The sequence below is a fragment of the Leptonotus elevatus genome, chromosome 8, assembly GCF_054856555.1.
Source record: "Leptonotus elevatus isolate MCC_2025b chromosome 8, RoL_Lele_1.0, whole genome shotgun sequence".
Classification (NCBI taxonomy): domain Eukaryota; kingdom Metazoa; phylum Chordata; class Actinopteri; order Syngnathiformes; family Syngnathidae; genus Leptonotus; species Leptonotus elevatus.
In genome coordinates, this window is record NC_141246.1 from 14,771,658 (window position 1) to 14,788,262 (window position 16,605).

General features: G+C 37.5%; 1 protein-coding gene across 1 annotated transcript; it reads left to right on the forward strand.

The window, feature by feature from the left end:
• The first annotated feature begins 1,678 nt into the window (after positions 1 to 1,678).
• Positions 1,679 to 16,246, forward strand: LOC147169900 (voltage-dependent calcium channel gamma-5 subunit). Its single transcript, XM_086082944.1, has 6 exons — positions 1,679 to 1,871; positions 7,556 to 7,790; positions 12,058 to 12,144; positions 12,680 to 12,820; positions 13,259 to 13,404; positions 14,682 to 16,246. Exons 2-6 carry the CDS (start codon positions 7,595 to 7,597, stop codon positions 14,943 to 14,945), a joined length of 834 nt encoding a protein of 277 aa, XP_085939070.1. The 5' UTR covers positions 1,679 to 1,871; positions 7,556 to 7,594; the 3' UTR covers positions 14,946 to 16,246.
• The last annotated feature ends 359 nt before the right edge of the window (positions 16,247 to 16,605 follow it).

The window sequence follows — 16,605 nt, forward strand, 5'->3', positions numbered from 1 at the left end:
TGAATCCAAGCAATAAAGTTTCCCTTAATCCCACATGATGTTTGCATGCCTATCCAATCGCACTTAATCACCACAGTTGACATGTTATAAAACACTCTTACGTCAATCAATACACATTTGTTTCATTAGTCGTAACTTCATCCAAAGCATGAACTCTACACGCCCTCAGTGTGATTCAATACAGTTGTGTCAAAAATAAATATGTGACTATGACTGCCTAGGGTATGTTGAGAAAGTTCATATTTCATGTTAATTTCTGCCCGTGGGAATCCAGATGGTGTAGCCGACTTTGATATTTGGCTGTCATAGAAAAAGGCCAAATTAAAGATGAAATAGAAGGTTATGCTACAAAATGGCAAGTGTGTGAGTCGCCACTGTGAGGGCACCGAAGGTTCATCTGAGGGATGAGGTGCTCTTCAAGCATCCATCTTTTATCTTATCTATCATTGAAGAACACAATGGGCTAGTCACGTCGCCAATGTCCAGACGCTGTTCAAAGAAGGCCCATACGTTCGGAGACGCTACGTGTTCGGAATCACAGTGACATATGCACAGGTTAGGTTTGATTCCACGTGACAGCATGCTGCAATGTCATCTTGTTTGTGAATAATTAGCTAGGCTTGTTGTATACTTACACTGCATTATTTAATCAGCCTTGTTATTTAATAGGCCACAGTAGCACAATTTAAGCACTACATTAGGTTCACAATTATAGACTACTGTATGAATTCCAGCAAAATGTGTATATAATAATAATAATAAAATAATAATAATAATAATAATAATAATTCATTTCACTTGAAAGCGCCTTTTAAGACCCTCAAGGATGCTGTACAACAGTTAAAAATACAATTCAAAACAAAAAATTTACAGATTAAATAGAATTATGACTATTGTGACTAATCATAATTATGTGTAGGCAATTTTAAATAGGTGGGTTTTTAGTTTGGATTTGAAAATGGTCAAGGAGGGTGAGATTGCGGAGATCAGGAGGCAGACAGCAAACTGTGAGTTTATTTCTCGTAAATTTGTGAGTTTTTTCCCCGCAAATTTGTCATTTTATAATGTCACAAAATTGCAAGTTTTTTCTTGAAAATGTGTGGAATTTTTTCTCGCAAATTTGCCACTTTATAATGTCAAAAATCTAGTTTTTTGTCCTAAATTTGTAGTTTTTTTCTCAGAATCTTGAATATCACTCTCTCTGTCTCTCTCCCTTTTTTTTCTTCTTTTTTTTTTTACAGTGCCTGCATTAACCCGAAAAACTGACTTTTTGAATGTGGGGCATTGGGAGGAAGCCACACAAGCACTATGGGAGAAAATGAAAACTCCACATACTACAGTCCAGATTTGTGTTCCCCGGCCACTGTGTTGTTTCATGTGTTTTAAGTTTGACTTCATTGTTGTTAATTATTTTTTAATTAATTTATATGTCACGTTTATTGGAAATTATATTTGCTAATATTATACTGTATGTTGGTTTTTTTTAAGGGGGTGGTAGGGGGGGTCCTTCTTCTTGCATATTTAACCCATCAAGGGATGGATATGGAAACCCCCCTGATTTAAATAATGGATTGACTGAGTGATTAATCATTTAAATGAATGACAACCCGCACGCATCCATCAGATTCCAAGCCAAATGTCATTTCCAAGTGCACTCGCCGTTAGGCGGCGCGAGGAGTCGGCTGGCACGTGCCACGCGCGCTCCCTTTTGCGGAGCAAGTCGGCGTGCACGAGCCTAAGGTGCTCACAGCTGTGTTGGGTGCCAAAGTGGAGACTGCGCGCAAGAACAACAAGGGGACAACAAACAAAAGACGCAAGAGCGTAACAAAGGCGACGAGCAGCCTTTTCCTCAACCACTTTCCTTCGTCAAGGTAACTCCGTTTTCCGATTGATGTCATCTCTTTGTGGGTTTGTTTTATGCTTTGGAACATTATTGTTAGTCATTCCTTAACACCGAGAAGGGTTGATGTTTTAACAACTAGACCTGTTGACAAACTGGGAGCGTTAAATGAACAGTTTATTTTGCTATTTTCTGTCCTGGAGGTGGCAGCTGTTATTAATTAGCCTCAAGCTTCACGTTTACTGCCGTCGACATAACTTAGCCACGAGAGAGTGAGAGAATACAAAGTGCCTTTTTCCACATATGGGGAATAATATGAGGTTGAATTGCTTTTAGAATCTTAACTAGATGTTGTCTCATAAACATTCACTGTATACACTTTTCATCTATAACACAAAATGAATGAATGAATTAATTAATTTAATCAGTCAGCAATAATATGTGTGTGTTTTTTTATAACTTAAATATGGTAGTAGCCTATTAATTTATTGGTATTCTCAGTATGATTCAGTATAGTTCTACACCACTACAAACGAAAACCTCAATAAAAAACAAATATTGATGTATGATTAGATCTGCCATTGTCAATCAAATCCAAGCATAATTTGTGATACAGCTATTGTACTGGATGTCAGTGAGCAGGATTGCCACACTGAATTCTAAGATGACTTTAAATACAAATCAAATGTGATTCGTTTAGATTAGATAAGTTCTTCCACTAAAACCAACCAAGTGGCTAAAAACAACGAAAGTAATGACTTTGAACAGATTTATTAATGAGTCACTTTCAGCACCACGGACAGCAGATTGGCCAAGAGGACACAGCAACTCTTTTTTAATAAGCTATTCAATAAAGTACTTTGCTCATTTTAGTAACTGCAAACCGACTCATATAAGTCAACAAATACTGTTATATACAGTACGTAGACATGCTGTTAATGTCTTGATGTCTTTGTTGTAGTGCAGCAGTGCTCAGCCCACAGGCTCTCTTGGCCAACAGCCATTTGTCAACATGCTGGCCCGACAAATTGTGCTCGAGCAGAAATACAGACAGCGATGTGTAGGAGGCGCTTGTTATGTGTGTTTGCAACTGCAGCATAAACACTTTCGGAGAACTGTCAAGGCTTTTTTTGCGGCAGTGGCAACTGGTGTGACGGTGAGTGACAGGTGACTTGTTGCAATGAGACGTTGATGTGATTTGCTCTGTGTCGTGTTGACATCACAGTGCCGTGCATCCCACATGGGACTCTAATGAGGATTAATGTCACACTCATGTTTTTAATTTGCTTGTGATTCAGCATATTTTTGTAGATTTTATTTTTTTTAGCTACTAGCATGGTCTTATTTGATCATTTATTGTTTTGAAGACAGCTTGTAAGCAGCTAAACCTTGTTTGTGTGTGTTTAGCAGCTTTTTTCTTTTCTTTTCTGGAGTAGTAGTTATTTTGAGAGCTTCAGTTTAGTACCATTTAAACTGTACAATATGCACCAAACTACAAATATTCAACTACCATGGCATTAATGGAGTTAACTGAAGAAATTTCCACAGCAATGGATAAAAAACATGCTTTAGTTAGTGTCTTCTGGGGTTCACAAAAAGCATTTGATACTTTAGATCATGAAATACGATTGCATAAATTGTTTAAATAAGGTGTTGCACATCATTGGTTACCAGTTACTTTAAAAATAGAAAACAATATGTTGAATTCAATGGTAGGCAATCAAACTACAGTTACGTTACTAATGGGGTGCCCCAGGGATCAATTCTTGGGCCAGTACTTTTTCTTCTTCTCTATGTGAATGATATCACAACCATTTCAAATTTGTTAACATGTATTTTGTTTGCAGACGACACCACTTTTTTTATACCGGAAAAAAATATATACAATGTATTACAAGTAATAGAGAAAGAGTTTAAGAATATTATGAAGTGGTTCTATGCCCGCCGACTATCTATAAATATTAGTAACATCTGATTTATGATTTTCAGTTGTAATATGGATGTTGAATTAACACTGACACTGCATAGAAATAGAAAGGTCTAATGAAATTAAGTTTCTAGGTATCATTATTGATGAACATTTAACATGGAAAGCGCATACATGTCAAATCTAAGGTATCCCAAACCGTAGCCGTGTTACACAAGGTTAAAGAATCATTGAACAAGAATGCTTTGTTATTGTTTAATAATTTATTAATTGTTCCATACCTGACCTATTGCATTGCAAGTGTGGGGTGCAACTGCAAAAACTACACTTTTACACAAATGTGGATACAGAGACCACACTAATCCAATATTTATACAACCAAAAACTGATGGAATTTGACCGCGCTTAAAATAATGTTTAAAGCCCATCATGAAACTTTAATAAATTGAAGTAGATACATAAACTGACTTTCATATCAATTTATGGTTCAGTTGCATCAAAGCTGTTCTTTATAACAATTTGGCCCAAAATATCTTTTCAATACCCTTTTTATTTGACCATTTATGACTGAAACATCTTCTAACTAGTCGATTAACACCTTAGCTGTTCACAACGGGTACTCTGGCCGATAGTCTTCAGGCTGGATTTAGGTTCGAATTTCCCGCCCTCTGTCTGTGGATGTGACGTCATTTGCACATTGTATACGTAAAGAAGGGCGTGTGTATTTTCATTTTTCGTCAACAGGTGGCAGTAGTGATCCAAAACGGAATTTTCTGCGTCCAGGAGCTTTAAGCCGAACCTATAAAACCAAAACATTTATGTATAATAAATTCGATATTGATTATTATAATGAATATTCATTAATTGATTAATAGTATTTATTTATTTATTACTCGCATTTGTTAAAAGAAAAAAAACACATGGGAAAAGGACCTTGAAAAAAAAAAGTCACTATCACAATATTAAGATGGGGGAGGAGGGGAAGATCACACTCCTCTCCTCCCCTCCTCTCTTCTCTTCTCTACTTCTGTGTCCATCATGCATTGTGTTTCTTGCCCGTCCACACAGAGGTCATCCAGGGACTACATTTGCAGAATGGCTCGTACAGCTTTTCTAAGTGGGTCAAAATGCACTGCAAAGTTCATCCGCATTCATACAGCGAACTCCCTTTCTTGGAATTTACATATGAAATCACCCGTCAGCCCGCTAAAGGCAACTCTTTCACTCGTGCGCAGTCACAATTAAAAGGATCCGCTTAGGGTCCGAAAAATGCTACCATTTGATTTCACATGTATCGGTGCCCATCAGTACCGAACCAAATCAGTTGGCACCAAAAAAGGTTCCGTGTATGGTACACCATTAGCTCCAACCCCAACAACTTGGATCCACAAACAAATAATTTCTATCCGCCACCCCAATGGAAATGAATTGCAACAGGTGTGACACAGGTTAATTGTACTTTCTGCCATCTAATAAAAGGTCATTTATTTGGGAACAGAGGACTGCCTCAATTTACATAGCTTGCCCTTTACTCTAATCCTTCTTTTGGCATCACTTGGTCACCTGAGACGCAATCCTCCAGTATTACTTCAGCCCATGAAGCGCAAACCAAATTGATACAGAAAATCCAGTAGATGTAGTATAAATCACACGCTAAAAGGTCTGTGGGAGTTTATTAGTAAGCAACATCTGTGAGAACTATATTTAGACGAGTCGCAATGGTGTGTGAGTGTGTGTGTTATGTGTGTAAGCATAATCATAGAATGCTACTTAGAGAATGTGGGTGGGCAGCTTTGTGGCAGATGTGTTCTTCTTTCTTTTTCTTTTTTTTTTTAAATAAATAGCAATTTGAAATTTGCGGAGATGAAAATAGTTGAATAAGAATACATTTGTATGCAAAATGTAGCTATTTTTAGCTTCCTCCCACATCCCCTCAAATGAAGCCTCAAATGTGTCCGTAGGTGTGAATGTTTTGTTTGACTGCATGTGCCATGTGTCTAACTGGCAGCAGTTCCAAGGTGCACCCCACTTTTTCTCGTACCCAAAGCCTGCTGGAATAATCTCGCATTACCCACAATCCTTATGAGAACAAACATCTTTGAAATTGAAACATGGATGGGCGAGTTTCTCTATCCACTATTCTCTATATTTATATGCATACATGAGCTGAATGGTTACTGATTGCGCCGTGCTTTGAAAGGAGGCTTAATGATGGTACTTACTTCATCATTAATGCACGTCTCGGGGGGGTTGAAATGCTTCCATTCATCCTCCAATCACATTTTCTCCACAACCTGCTGACCTGTGGTTCACAGGTAAAGGACGCAGCTAAAAATAGCTCAGACTGTGTTTAGTCCACTTTTGCTCTGGGTGTTTGCATTTGAATGTGTTCCTTTTAGTTACACGCTGGTTACGTTTGAGGGGGAAAAAGTATGCCTCCATTCTTACGTGCACGGTTTCTGCATTAACTTCAGAAAAAGAAGATTATCAATACAATTACATTTTAAATCATTATTAATGTTAACCATAGTAAAGAAGCATACGTTGAAGCAATAAACATTGACCTGTTTTGGATAAGACGCAGACAGCTAGTGAGCATTTTCTGATGTATTCAGAACACACGTAGAAAATACAATGTTGGGCCGGCATCAGAAATTGTTACTCAGTAAACAAACGCAGTACAGCTCAGCCTTTGGCTAGCGGACGTCACAGCTAGCAATACGCTTTTGGCAGTATGTCAAAATTCATTTGAAACTGCGTTTGAAAATGTTACATGTATTTTCAGAGGCTGTTTTTAAACCACAAAAAAAAAGAAGAAGCTTTATTGTTCTTCTAATACCTCCATCCCCCAGTCCAGGTGTACTGTACTGTAGATCTCATATGAATAGTTATTGTTGTTGTATACTGTTATTATGCACATGGTCCTTTTCTCTCTCTGTCTGATGGCACTGCCAATAAATAATCATCTCAATATAAGCTACATCCGTGGGAGTCTATCAGACTCCCGTTGCACAGTAAAACTGGCCCGGCACATTAAAGCATACAGATCCACTTTACTGCATGACTAAGCAGCTGAAGAGGGCAGGATAAAAATAAAGGTCGTATGCTAGGATGTGTACAGTGGAATCTCAAATGTTCAACGCGATACATTGCACGACATTTGTTCATGTCCTTTTTGTTCATATTTCAAGAGTTTTTCCAGATAAAAAACAAAAAAATGTATTTACATGTACATTTTGTGGAGTATATGAAAAAACACACACACAAGTCTGATGTAAACATGATGCAAGTTAAAACGCTTGTCATCGTTATCCAAAGCTTGATCTCCTCCTTTTCTGTTGTCCTGGGGCTTTACATGAATCAAAATTCTCATGTTGGGAGAAAAAGAAAAGAAAAAAGGAACGCCCCAGCAGAATTAAAGAGTTAAAAATCCTTGCACATAATTACTTTGCATCTTTCCAGTCTCACAGTGAGCGCTTAATACCGCAGCACGCTGAGAGCTCATTATGTAAAATCAATTCCTTTCAACACGAAATCCTGTGCCAAGCTCCCCAGCGCTCGAGCTTCTGCCAAAAGTGTGGCCGGCTAACATATGAAACACTCCATTGTTTTCAATTACAAATTGTATGCTAACACATTATGTACACCATCTGCAATGCTGAATTTCTATGCAAGAGGAAGTGGAATTGTCGTTCTTTCCCCGTTCTAATCTTCTTGTCTCACAGAAACGTTGATATCCCTCAACCTCTCTGAAATCTTTTTTTTTTTTTTGTATTTCTCTCTCCCAGCTTCCCTTTCTGCTGGCCCTTTGCTCTTGAGGCCGTGGTATGAGCCTATGTGGCAGGAAGGCGCTGACGTTGCTGAGCAGCGTTTTCGCTGTTTGCGGCCTGGGCCTGTTGGGCATCGCCGTAAGCACCGACTACTGGCTCTACCTGGAGGAAGGCGTCATCCTTCCGCTCAACCAGAGCACCGACATACGCATGTCCCTCCACTCGGGCCTCTGGAGGGTTTGCTTCTTGGTTGGTACGTTCGCAACAGGTCTGGAGCACATACGGTACATAAAGTTAGCGGTAGAATTTAGTAAGTAAAAGTAATTGAGTCGTTTTTTTGTCTGCGTACTTACAAATTATTTACCATGGGTCATATTATGAAGTAACGCAACACGAATTATACCCTACAACAATTATTTTAAAATTGGAAGTGTAAAAATGGGTATTGCACCCCGCCAACTAAATAAATAAATACAATTAAACACTGAAAAAATAAAATCTGTGAATAGGTGGGTGCACTGTATTTTTACATGACTACAATTATGGGCTATTCTACCCATCTTTACTGCTAAAAATGCACTACTTTTACATTTTAAATGTTTAGGGTTAGAGCGCATTACTGCTTAAAAGAGAGCGACACATTTTATAAATACATGTACAATTCTACTCACGTCATTAGAACATAATTCTGTGATGGAGCATCAAATGGACTCAATGTTGTTTACTATTATTATTATTATTACTATTATTTTCTACACTACTACACTTGATCTTCTTAATATTACATTTTTTTCTCTCTCAAAAGTACAGTATTTCACTTTTGCTATCTGAACATAAACATGAAATCTACTTTTATTTCCATGGTGAACAAATCATACTATTAAGAACATATTAAGTCAAGTCAAGTCACAAGCATAATTTCAGGAACATTATTTACAGGACATCAATTTAGCTGTAAAGCTGCCTTAATGAGTTTGAAACTTTTTTACACACGACTGCCATCTCTGGACTAAAGTGTAAATGCAGCCTCCCTGATGCTCTTGCATGAGCCGCACAAGCATGTACGAGAACGTGAACGAGCTATCTTTTGAGGTTTGTGGAAGATGTCATGGAAATATCTGCACTGACTAATGCAGACGTGGACGCGTGTTGGCGCGTCTACTTCCTGTTATGATCATACTTCCGGTCTCTGAACGAACACGTAGTAGGGAATCGTGTGATCGGGTACCAACTAGTAAGGCTGGTCAGATTAGGGGCGGGGCTTTTTGCTTTTTAAAAAACTACTTCAGACATCACTTGTTGTTTTTCTGTGACCTACTGTTCCCTTAGCAGTTATTGTTGATTTGTGTGGAAAATTGATTGCTGATTGTTGCCAAGTTTGTATGTCTTACTGCTTCATTTGAATAAAAAAACAACAACAAAACAAATGCTCCGTGTAAGGCTATTGCTATGGGCGGGGCATTTGTTTTTCCAAGACAAGTATTCAAGTACATGCAATAACAAAACGGAATAAGCAAAAGCACAATGGGGAAAGCATTTGGAGATGTTCTCTTTTATTGATTGTCTTTGTATTTCCTATTAATTTTGGCACTCCTGTGACTCCATACGCGTTATGGCACAGAAGTGAAAACTTTTATTTTTATTTATTTTATTTTATTTGTTGAGCATTCCATCAATACATTCAAAAAATGCAAAAAAAGAAATTAAAAAACAACGCGGAAGTGGAAAAAAAAATTGGAAACTCTTCATGGAGACGAAAACGTGCGTGACGTCACGTTCTTAGCGTATTCGCCCGAATGCCTCTATTTAGAAGCGTTTTATAGGCTTATCGACGCAGTTGTTGTAAACTAGTGATGGGAAAATGAAGCTTCATGAAGCACTTGTAATATTTTTTGACTCCTCTAGATGCCACTCTTGGTTGAAAGATGCAGTGGAAATGTAATCAATTTCCTTTGCACTAGCCTTTATATTTAAACCAAGAGCACCATCTAGGGGAGTCAAAAAATATTACAAGTGCTTCATGAAGCTTCATTTTCCCATCACTATTGTAAACACGTTAGGGCTTGCTCTTCACATCAGCGCATCGCTTCTGCATATAGATGTGTAAAAATCTGTAGTTTTAACATTGAATCATCATGTAAGTAAATATCACCATACGCTTTTTTGTAATAATCTGATTTCATTCTATTTAAAGCTGTTTTTCTCCACATAGAGACAAAACCCAGTTGCTACGTTACTCGCAGCATGTGTGAAACCACACAAAAGCTGTGACTACCATTCTTCTAACTTCACCATTATGTGTCCAAAAAATAGTTCCCCCATTTTAAGAAAAGAATCGTCTGCTCAACTCAGATGTCAACACGATCTTGTGATGCTCCGCAGCTTCCCGAACTAACCGCGGTCACGTGACGATATCGACTGATGCTGTTGAAAGCTGCTGCAAAGAGCGGCGGCGTGTACTGTTACTTTCACACTTGAGGTGGAAAAAAAGAGACAGCAATTATGTCTTTGTGACTGCTAACAACACTTTCCACTCACTCAGCATGTTTTGCAAGAAGTCTTGCCTTCATAAGTGAAGTGAATATGTCCGTGAATGTCGACTTTGCACTGCTGCGCTGTTATTGTACGCATGTGCTGTCTGTATGTAGGCAGGTCATGATGGGTGTGATGAGCTAACAGATGTTTTCCATCCCCTTTAACAGAGCTAATTAATGGGCCACTGCGTTTTAAGGGCAATCGAGTGGCCTTATTGCCCACTTAACTGCTGCGTTGCACCGCGTTTGACCTACAAATCATCGCTGGCCATTATCACATGGCGCCGTTACACTGGGGGGGGGACCTCGAATGGTGTTGCAAGGACTTTTTGGCTCATATTTATGTCAGTTTGTTGTTTGCTTTCATTTTGGAGGTCAAGGGAAGAATGCTGACGACAGACGTCACTGTGAGTCTTTTCAGGGATGTTCAAACGGTACTTAATCGGTGCTTTTCTAGAGACTCCAAGACGAGAAGATTAGCATTGAGGCTGCAGTATGTCCAAAAAAACAATCAACTTGGAAATGGCCTAACAAATGCATGTATTCGGAAGCATGTGTGTCAAAACAAAACAGGGGGGGGGGGGGGGGGGGAAGAAAAATTCAAATCAGCTCACGTACTGAGATACAGTAAAATTGCAAGTCATACATACAAAGACACGAGTCATAGTGGAAAAGATGGCTAAAACAAATTTTGCTCCCAGCCTGGTGATTTTTTTTCCAAAAGTCTATCAGTGCCAATGAGTTTGCCTCTGGACAACAACAAAAACATCATCTCCAATAACATTTACATCACCAGGAGCTTAGTTGTTTTTCCTGGCGTCCTTCACAGCATTTTTGGAAGTAAATAGTTTAGTTTAGTTGAGTTGTATTGAGTTGGTGTAAGCAGAATGTTTACTAAAGACTACAAAACCATTCTGTTGTCTGACATTCTATAGAAATACATCCGAACTAATTGGGAGAAACTTCATCGTGCAGCAAGACAATGACCCAAAACTAGGAATAGACCGATTATCGGCCGGGCCGATTAACTTGGCATTTTGACAAATATCGGCATCGGCCTTTTTACAAATCTGAAGGCCGATATAGCTGGTGTTTCATTTTGCTGTGAATGCTTGCGAACGTAGCGAATTTAGGGCTTACATCAGGATTTGTTCACAGACAGTTTTACTTGTCAAAATTTTTTACTTTACTTTAGAAAATATGATACTGAGATTGGGAACTCCCTAGATGTTTAATTTAGTTATTATTTTAATTAAGAAATATGTTGAACATTTGGAAAACTTTATTTACAGTAGAAAACTTTCGGGAGCTATTTACTTGCTTAGTTTTTAATTTATCTTAATAAATTCTGATGACTGGCAGCTTCCTGCAATTTTTGTTACAATTTCTAAACAAAGCTGTCTTTTCTTTATATGTTTAAAAATAAAAGAAACTCTTTAAAGTGTTGAAAAGTTGTTTTAACAAACATTCTTAAAGTAAAAAAAAAAATCACATTTTGACGCTAATATTTTCTTTTTTACTGCAAATGAATATCGGTTTGAAATATCGGTTATCGGCCTCCTTGACTACTTTTTTTTTTCTCCTCCTCCTTGACTACTAATAATCGCTATCGGCCCTGAAAAACAACATATCGGTCTATCACTACCCAAAACACACTGCCAACACAACAAAGGACTTCATCGGGGGGAAAGTGGAAGGTCTTAGACTGGCCAAGTCAACCACCGGACCTTAACCCAATAAAGCATACATTTTACCTCCTGAAGAAGAGACAAAAGGGAGAAACTCAGAGAAACAAGCAAAAACTGACTGTCCCGTTTCGTTGAACACATCTAGATGTAAATACCATGAAATTAAATGTGAAATTCTCAAATATTTGTCTGATATTCACTTTTTAATCTTCAACCCAGATGTCATCAGCATTCAAGACAAACAAAGAACTTGACCATGACATTCCAAATCTGATTCCCTGCTTCTTCTTCCTTGCAGGGGAAGAGAAAGGTCGCTGTTTTACTATCGAATATGTGATGCCCACCAAAGTCCAGATGACTTCCGAGTCCACTGTTAGTGTCCTGAGTAAGTACATCTAGCTGAGCTTCTAAAAGCAGAATTAACTGGCCAGGCAACACATAGCCAAGTATTAGATCTCGAGGGGCACATTTTGTGCCACAACTTACAAAGTACAGTATTTGTCAACTTTTTTGGAGCTGAGGCATATTTTGCATTACCTGCAACAACAAAAAGTAAAAATAATAATAATAATAAAATACAGGATGAATACTGAAAGAAACAATTTTGTTTCAATTTTCTTAAAATTTGGGCCTGTTTTGTGAAGCACAAAGTTATTATTTTCGTTGTATGCACTTTATAAGTACAAGTTTCAAAACACGGCTCCTTGAATGTTTGAGGCCTTGGTGCACAAAACAGCACGATGAACTTTAACACAGTAGGAGAGTTTGGGTGCCGTTTGCTCTCAGTCGGAAGGTCAGACTCTAACTTGACGCGTAACCTCAAACTATTGGATGCCAAAGAGCAGTTCTAATGGAGAACTAAGTAGTAAGTGCTGTTGTTAAATAAAAAATAAAAAATCTTCATTTCTGTTTTTTTGCAGAGATGATCCGCTCGGCCACACCTTTCCCGCTGGTTAGCCTCTTCTTCATGTTCATCGGTTTCGTCCTCAGCAACATCGGCCACATTCGACCACATCGCACCATCCTGGCCTTTGTTTCGGGAATCTTCTTCATCCTGTCAGGTAAACTCTTGGACATCTACTCATCGACAGACACCGTACAGTATCTTCAGTCTGTTCCAGGTGTTTTAAAATATAGTTAGTTTTTATTTCATTTTGACCTTTGTTTTTAAAATTCAGTTTCATGTGTTTTATTTCCCCCAAAATGTTTCATTTTAGGTTAGCTGTTATTAGTTTTAGTATTGGTTGTAGTTTAAAAAAGATCTCTTCTTAACTCAAACGTTTTTTATTTCAATTTGACTTCAGTTATTTTGTTAGTTTTTGTTAACTATAAGATTTGCTGCCAAATGATACTGTTTCTTCTTACCACTGGGATAGACTTTCCTGTGACTGACCCTTAAACAGGGGAAGTGGTTTATAAAATAGCCAAGCCTAATTACCGGTATAACACTTACTTGTAAAATCAGCTGGAAAGACTAATGTGTTGTTGGTGTGCCACAGGTCTGTCTCTGGTGGTTGGTCTGGTGTTGTACATCTCAAACATCAATGATGAAATGTTGAATAGGACTAAAAGCAACGAGGCCTACTTCAGCTACAAGTACGGATGGTCGTTTGCCTTCGCTGCCATCTCTTTCCTCCTCACCGAGGTGAGGACAACACTGAACTCTTACTCGGCGTCGTTACGTTAAGATGTAAAACACTATTTTAACATGACCCAATATTTTTTAGTTTGCATGTTTCATTCAACTTACTGGCCAATAGATTGTATGTAATTTCCTCCCATCCATTCTACCAATCTAGTGCCAGCAGGGGGGAAAACACAAATAGCACCTTTTCTCCTCTACCAACCAGTCGCCCCTTGATGCAGGACCAAAACTGTCAAAATAAATAAATAAATACATGAGAAAAAAATTTATATAAAATATATAATGCAAAAATTAAATACAAAAAAATAATATAAATGGAAATCAAAACAAAAATGAATAAATAAATGAGAAAATAAAAATGAATATAAAATATATAATGCAAAAATTAAATACAAAAAAATAATACAAAAAAATAATATAAATGGAAATAAAAACAACATAAATAAATAAATAAAAGTTTTAAAAATTCTAAAATAAAAAACAGATTAAAGACGGATTACAAAATACAAATAAATATGAAAAAAATAATGTAGAAATAAATACAAAAATAAAGATATAAATAGAATGAAATATCAATTATTAAATAAAAACATCTGCTCTCATTTATTTATTTCATGCTTCAATGTCAGCATGAAATGCGTCATTAAATATTATTCAAATGAGCATTTTTACTTTCCACTTTTATTTATTTATTTCGGCATTTTTAGTCCTTCATAGTTGCCCACTGTAGTGAGCAATTAGCAATGGCATCCAATAAACCCTCTCATCTTAAATATGCTTCCTTGTTTGAATGAAATTTTCTGATTGGAAATAATGTCATAAAAATACAGTAATCCTTTCTGATATCACTGTCATGAAATCTTAAGAAACTGTACAGGCAATATTTTAAGATTCTTAATCATAATACAAAGTAAAATATTTTTCCTGAAAATGTTGGTTGAATTCAGAATAGTTTTGTTTGTTTGTTTGTTTTTTTACTCTTCCAGTGTCTTTTTAGTTAACAACAAAGTGTGTTAGACAACCAGCAGTTTAAATACAGCAACGGAAAGACAAGATCGCACAGAATGCAATACTGTAGTGAACACTTTAAAATGTGTCAATACTGTTCAGGAAACTTTCATGTTCTTACATTGGTTCAAAACGATGCATCTCTATAGTGCAATCACAGTGCACCCTAGTGGAGAGGTTGTACAATGACACAATGGCCAGCTGTTCTCTATTGGACTCTTTGTAGCGGTCCACGCTCTTGTCCGTATAATAATAATTTGCCATTGCAGACGGCCGGCGTGATGTCAGTGTACCTGTTCATGAAGCGCTACACGGCGGAGGAGATGTACCGGCCCCACCAGGGCTTTTACCGGCCTCGCCTCAGCAACTGCTCCGACTACTCGGGCCAGTTCCTCCATCCGGACGCGTGGGCCGGCCGCGGACGCAGCCCCTCGTCCATCTCCTCCGAGGCTTCCCTCCAGATGAACTCCTCCAACTACCCTGCCCTCCTCAAGTGTCCCGAGTACGAACAGATGTCCTCCTCGCCCTGCTGAAGCAAACAACCAGAGGTTATTTACAGCAATGGCCTACTTGGAATAATGTGCACTGCATGTCACAGAATGTCATGATGACATTTAATACAAGAGCTGTGTATGGGAATTCATGACAAAATCCAGAAGGTGTCTTTTGGGGTGCCTTGCGGATTATCACATGAGATAGTAAGCGTAATGATGCAGTGCATTTAGGCTCCACTATAAACTAAAACCAAAATGACAAATTCTTACATTAATACCTCTCTATGTCTATCAAAAGTGAACAACATTATGGATGTGATTTACTCGTCAACTAAGTCCCATATTGAAATTGAAGTTTCCATGTGAATGTTTTGTTGCGTTTGTCGGGTCCCTTATGCAGAAAGTCAAACTGAGGAAGAACCTGTGACAACATCCCGTCTCCCTCATCTTGACCGCTACGTATACACATAGTTGCACTACAAAAATGCTCACTTTAAGACAAAGTTTTGAAATTAATCAACAAATCCCTACCAGTGGAATGACCAAAAGAAATGATTACTATTGTGTATATTGTAATCTATTTTAAGGGGAAAGAAGATGGGAGTTTTAGTGGCGTGTGTAATCTTGAAACACGTGAATGTAAGACGGAAAAGGAAAAACTGTTGCATCAATTCAACTCAAATAGTAGATAACAATATTTTTGTAATTCATACCCTTACAATGACACAATATTCCAGGTTGGTATATTCCACAAAGAACTGTGCCAAGGAAGACATTTGAAGCAGACTTGAAAACTACTGAATAGAAACATTTCATGCAGCATTAAGTGACTAAACATATTACTGAGAAACATGTTGTTTTGTGCAATTATTTTACTTTAGTTCACTAAAATAATGATAGCTGTACATATTTACTGTTGTATCGTGTGAACTCATATACTGTACTATTAATAGTATCCAAAACTTTCTGCAGTACTTGTAAACTTGTTTATTCACTATTTGTCTCATAACAGGACACAAAAAGTCTCAAGCATTTGTGTACATAGACCATTGTGATGCTTCCAAACATGCGTATGTAAATATGAACTCATTGATGTATACATACTCAGTTTTGTATAAAAAGAGTTTAAATAAATATTTATGGATGTTCTGTTCTTCAATAGGATAATCTGCGATATCTGTAACTGCTACTTTACTTCTGCGTTACATTGAGAATGTGACAGTTTGCATCATAATCTTTCCATGTAGTGTTCTCATGGTTTTCACATTGCAAATATAAATATTAATTGTGTATTTTTACAATATGATGTTAACTGTGACTATACTCAGTCAAATAAAGAGATTTGCAAAACAATGTCGTCCTTCTGTTGCCCTGCTTATCAAAGATTGCGTTATTAAATAACAGTAAATGAATGTGATGACACTTAATGTCATTCATCTTTTTTTTTCTTTTTTAAATAATTACTGAAATAAATTGAGATGCCATTAATCAGTTCCAGTCTATCCCAGGGGAGAGAAAAAAAACAAAAAACTTTTTTTAATTTATTTTTTAAGGAATGGCATTCATTGCTAGCCTGGCAATAGCCAGCTTGATTTGTGCTTCACAATATCAGTCTGGGACTACCCCGTGTTGAATTGCTCGGGAAAGGCGGGGCATGCTGTACAACACTTTAGCTGATTGGACGAAGCAGAATCGTGTG

Bases quoted from the DNA above. Each gene is read 5' to 3' on its own strand.
- LOC147169900 (XM_086082944.1), top strand. From the start codon at position 7,595: ATGAGCCTATGTGGCAGGAAGGCGCTGACGTTGCTGAGCAGCGTTTTC. The intron at 7,791-12,057 runs GTACGTTCGCAA...TCTTCCTTGCAG, and splicing joins GAGGGTTTGCTTCTTGGTTG to GGGAAGAGAAAGGTCGCTGT. The intron at 12,821-13,258 runs GTAAACTCTTGG...GGTGTGCCACAG, and splicing joins AATCTTCTTCATCCTGTCAG to GTCTGTCTCTGGTGGTTGGT.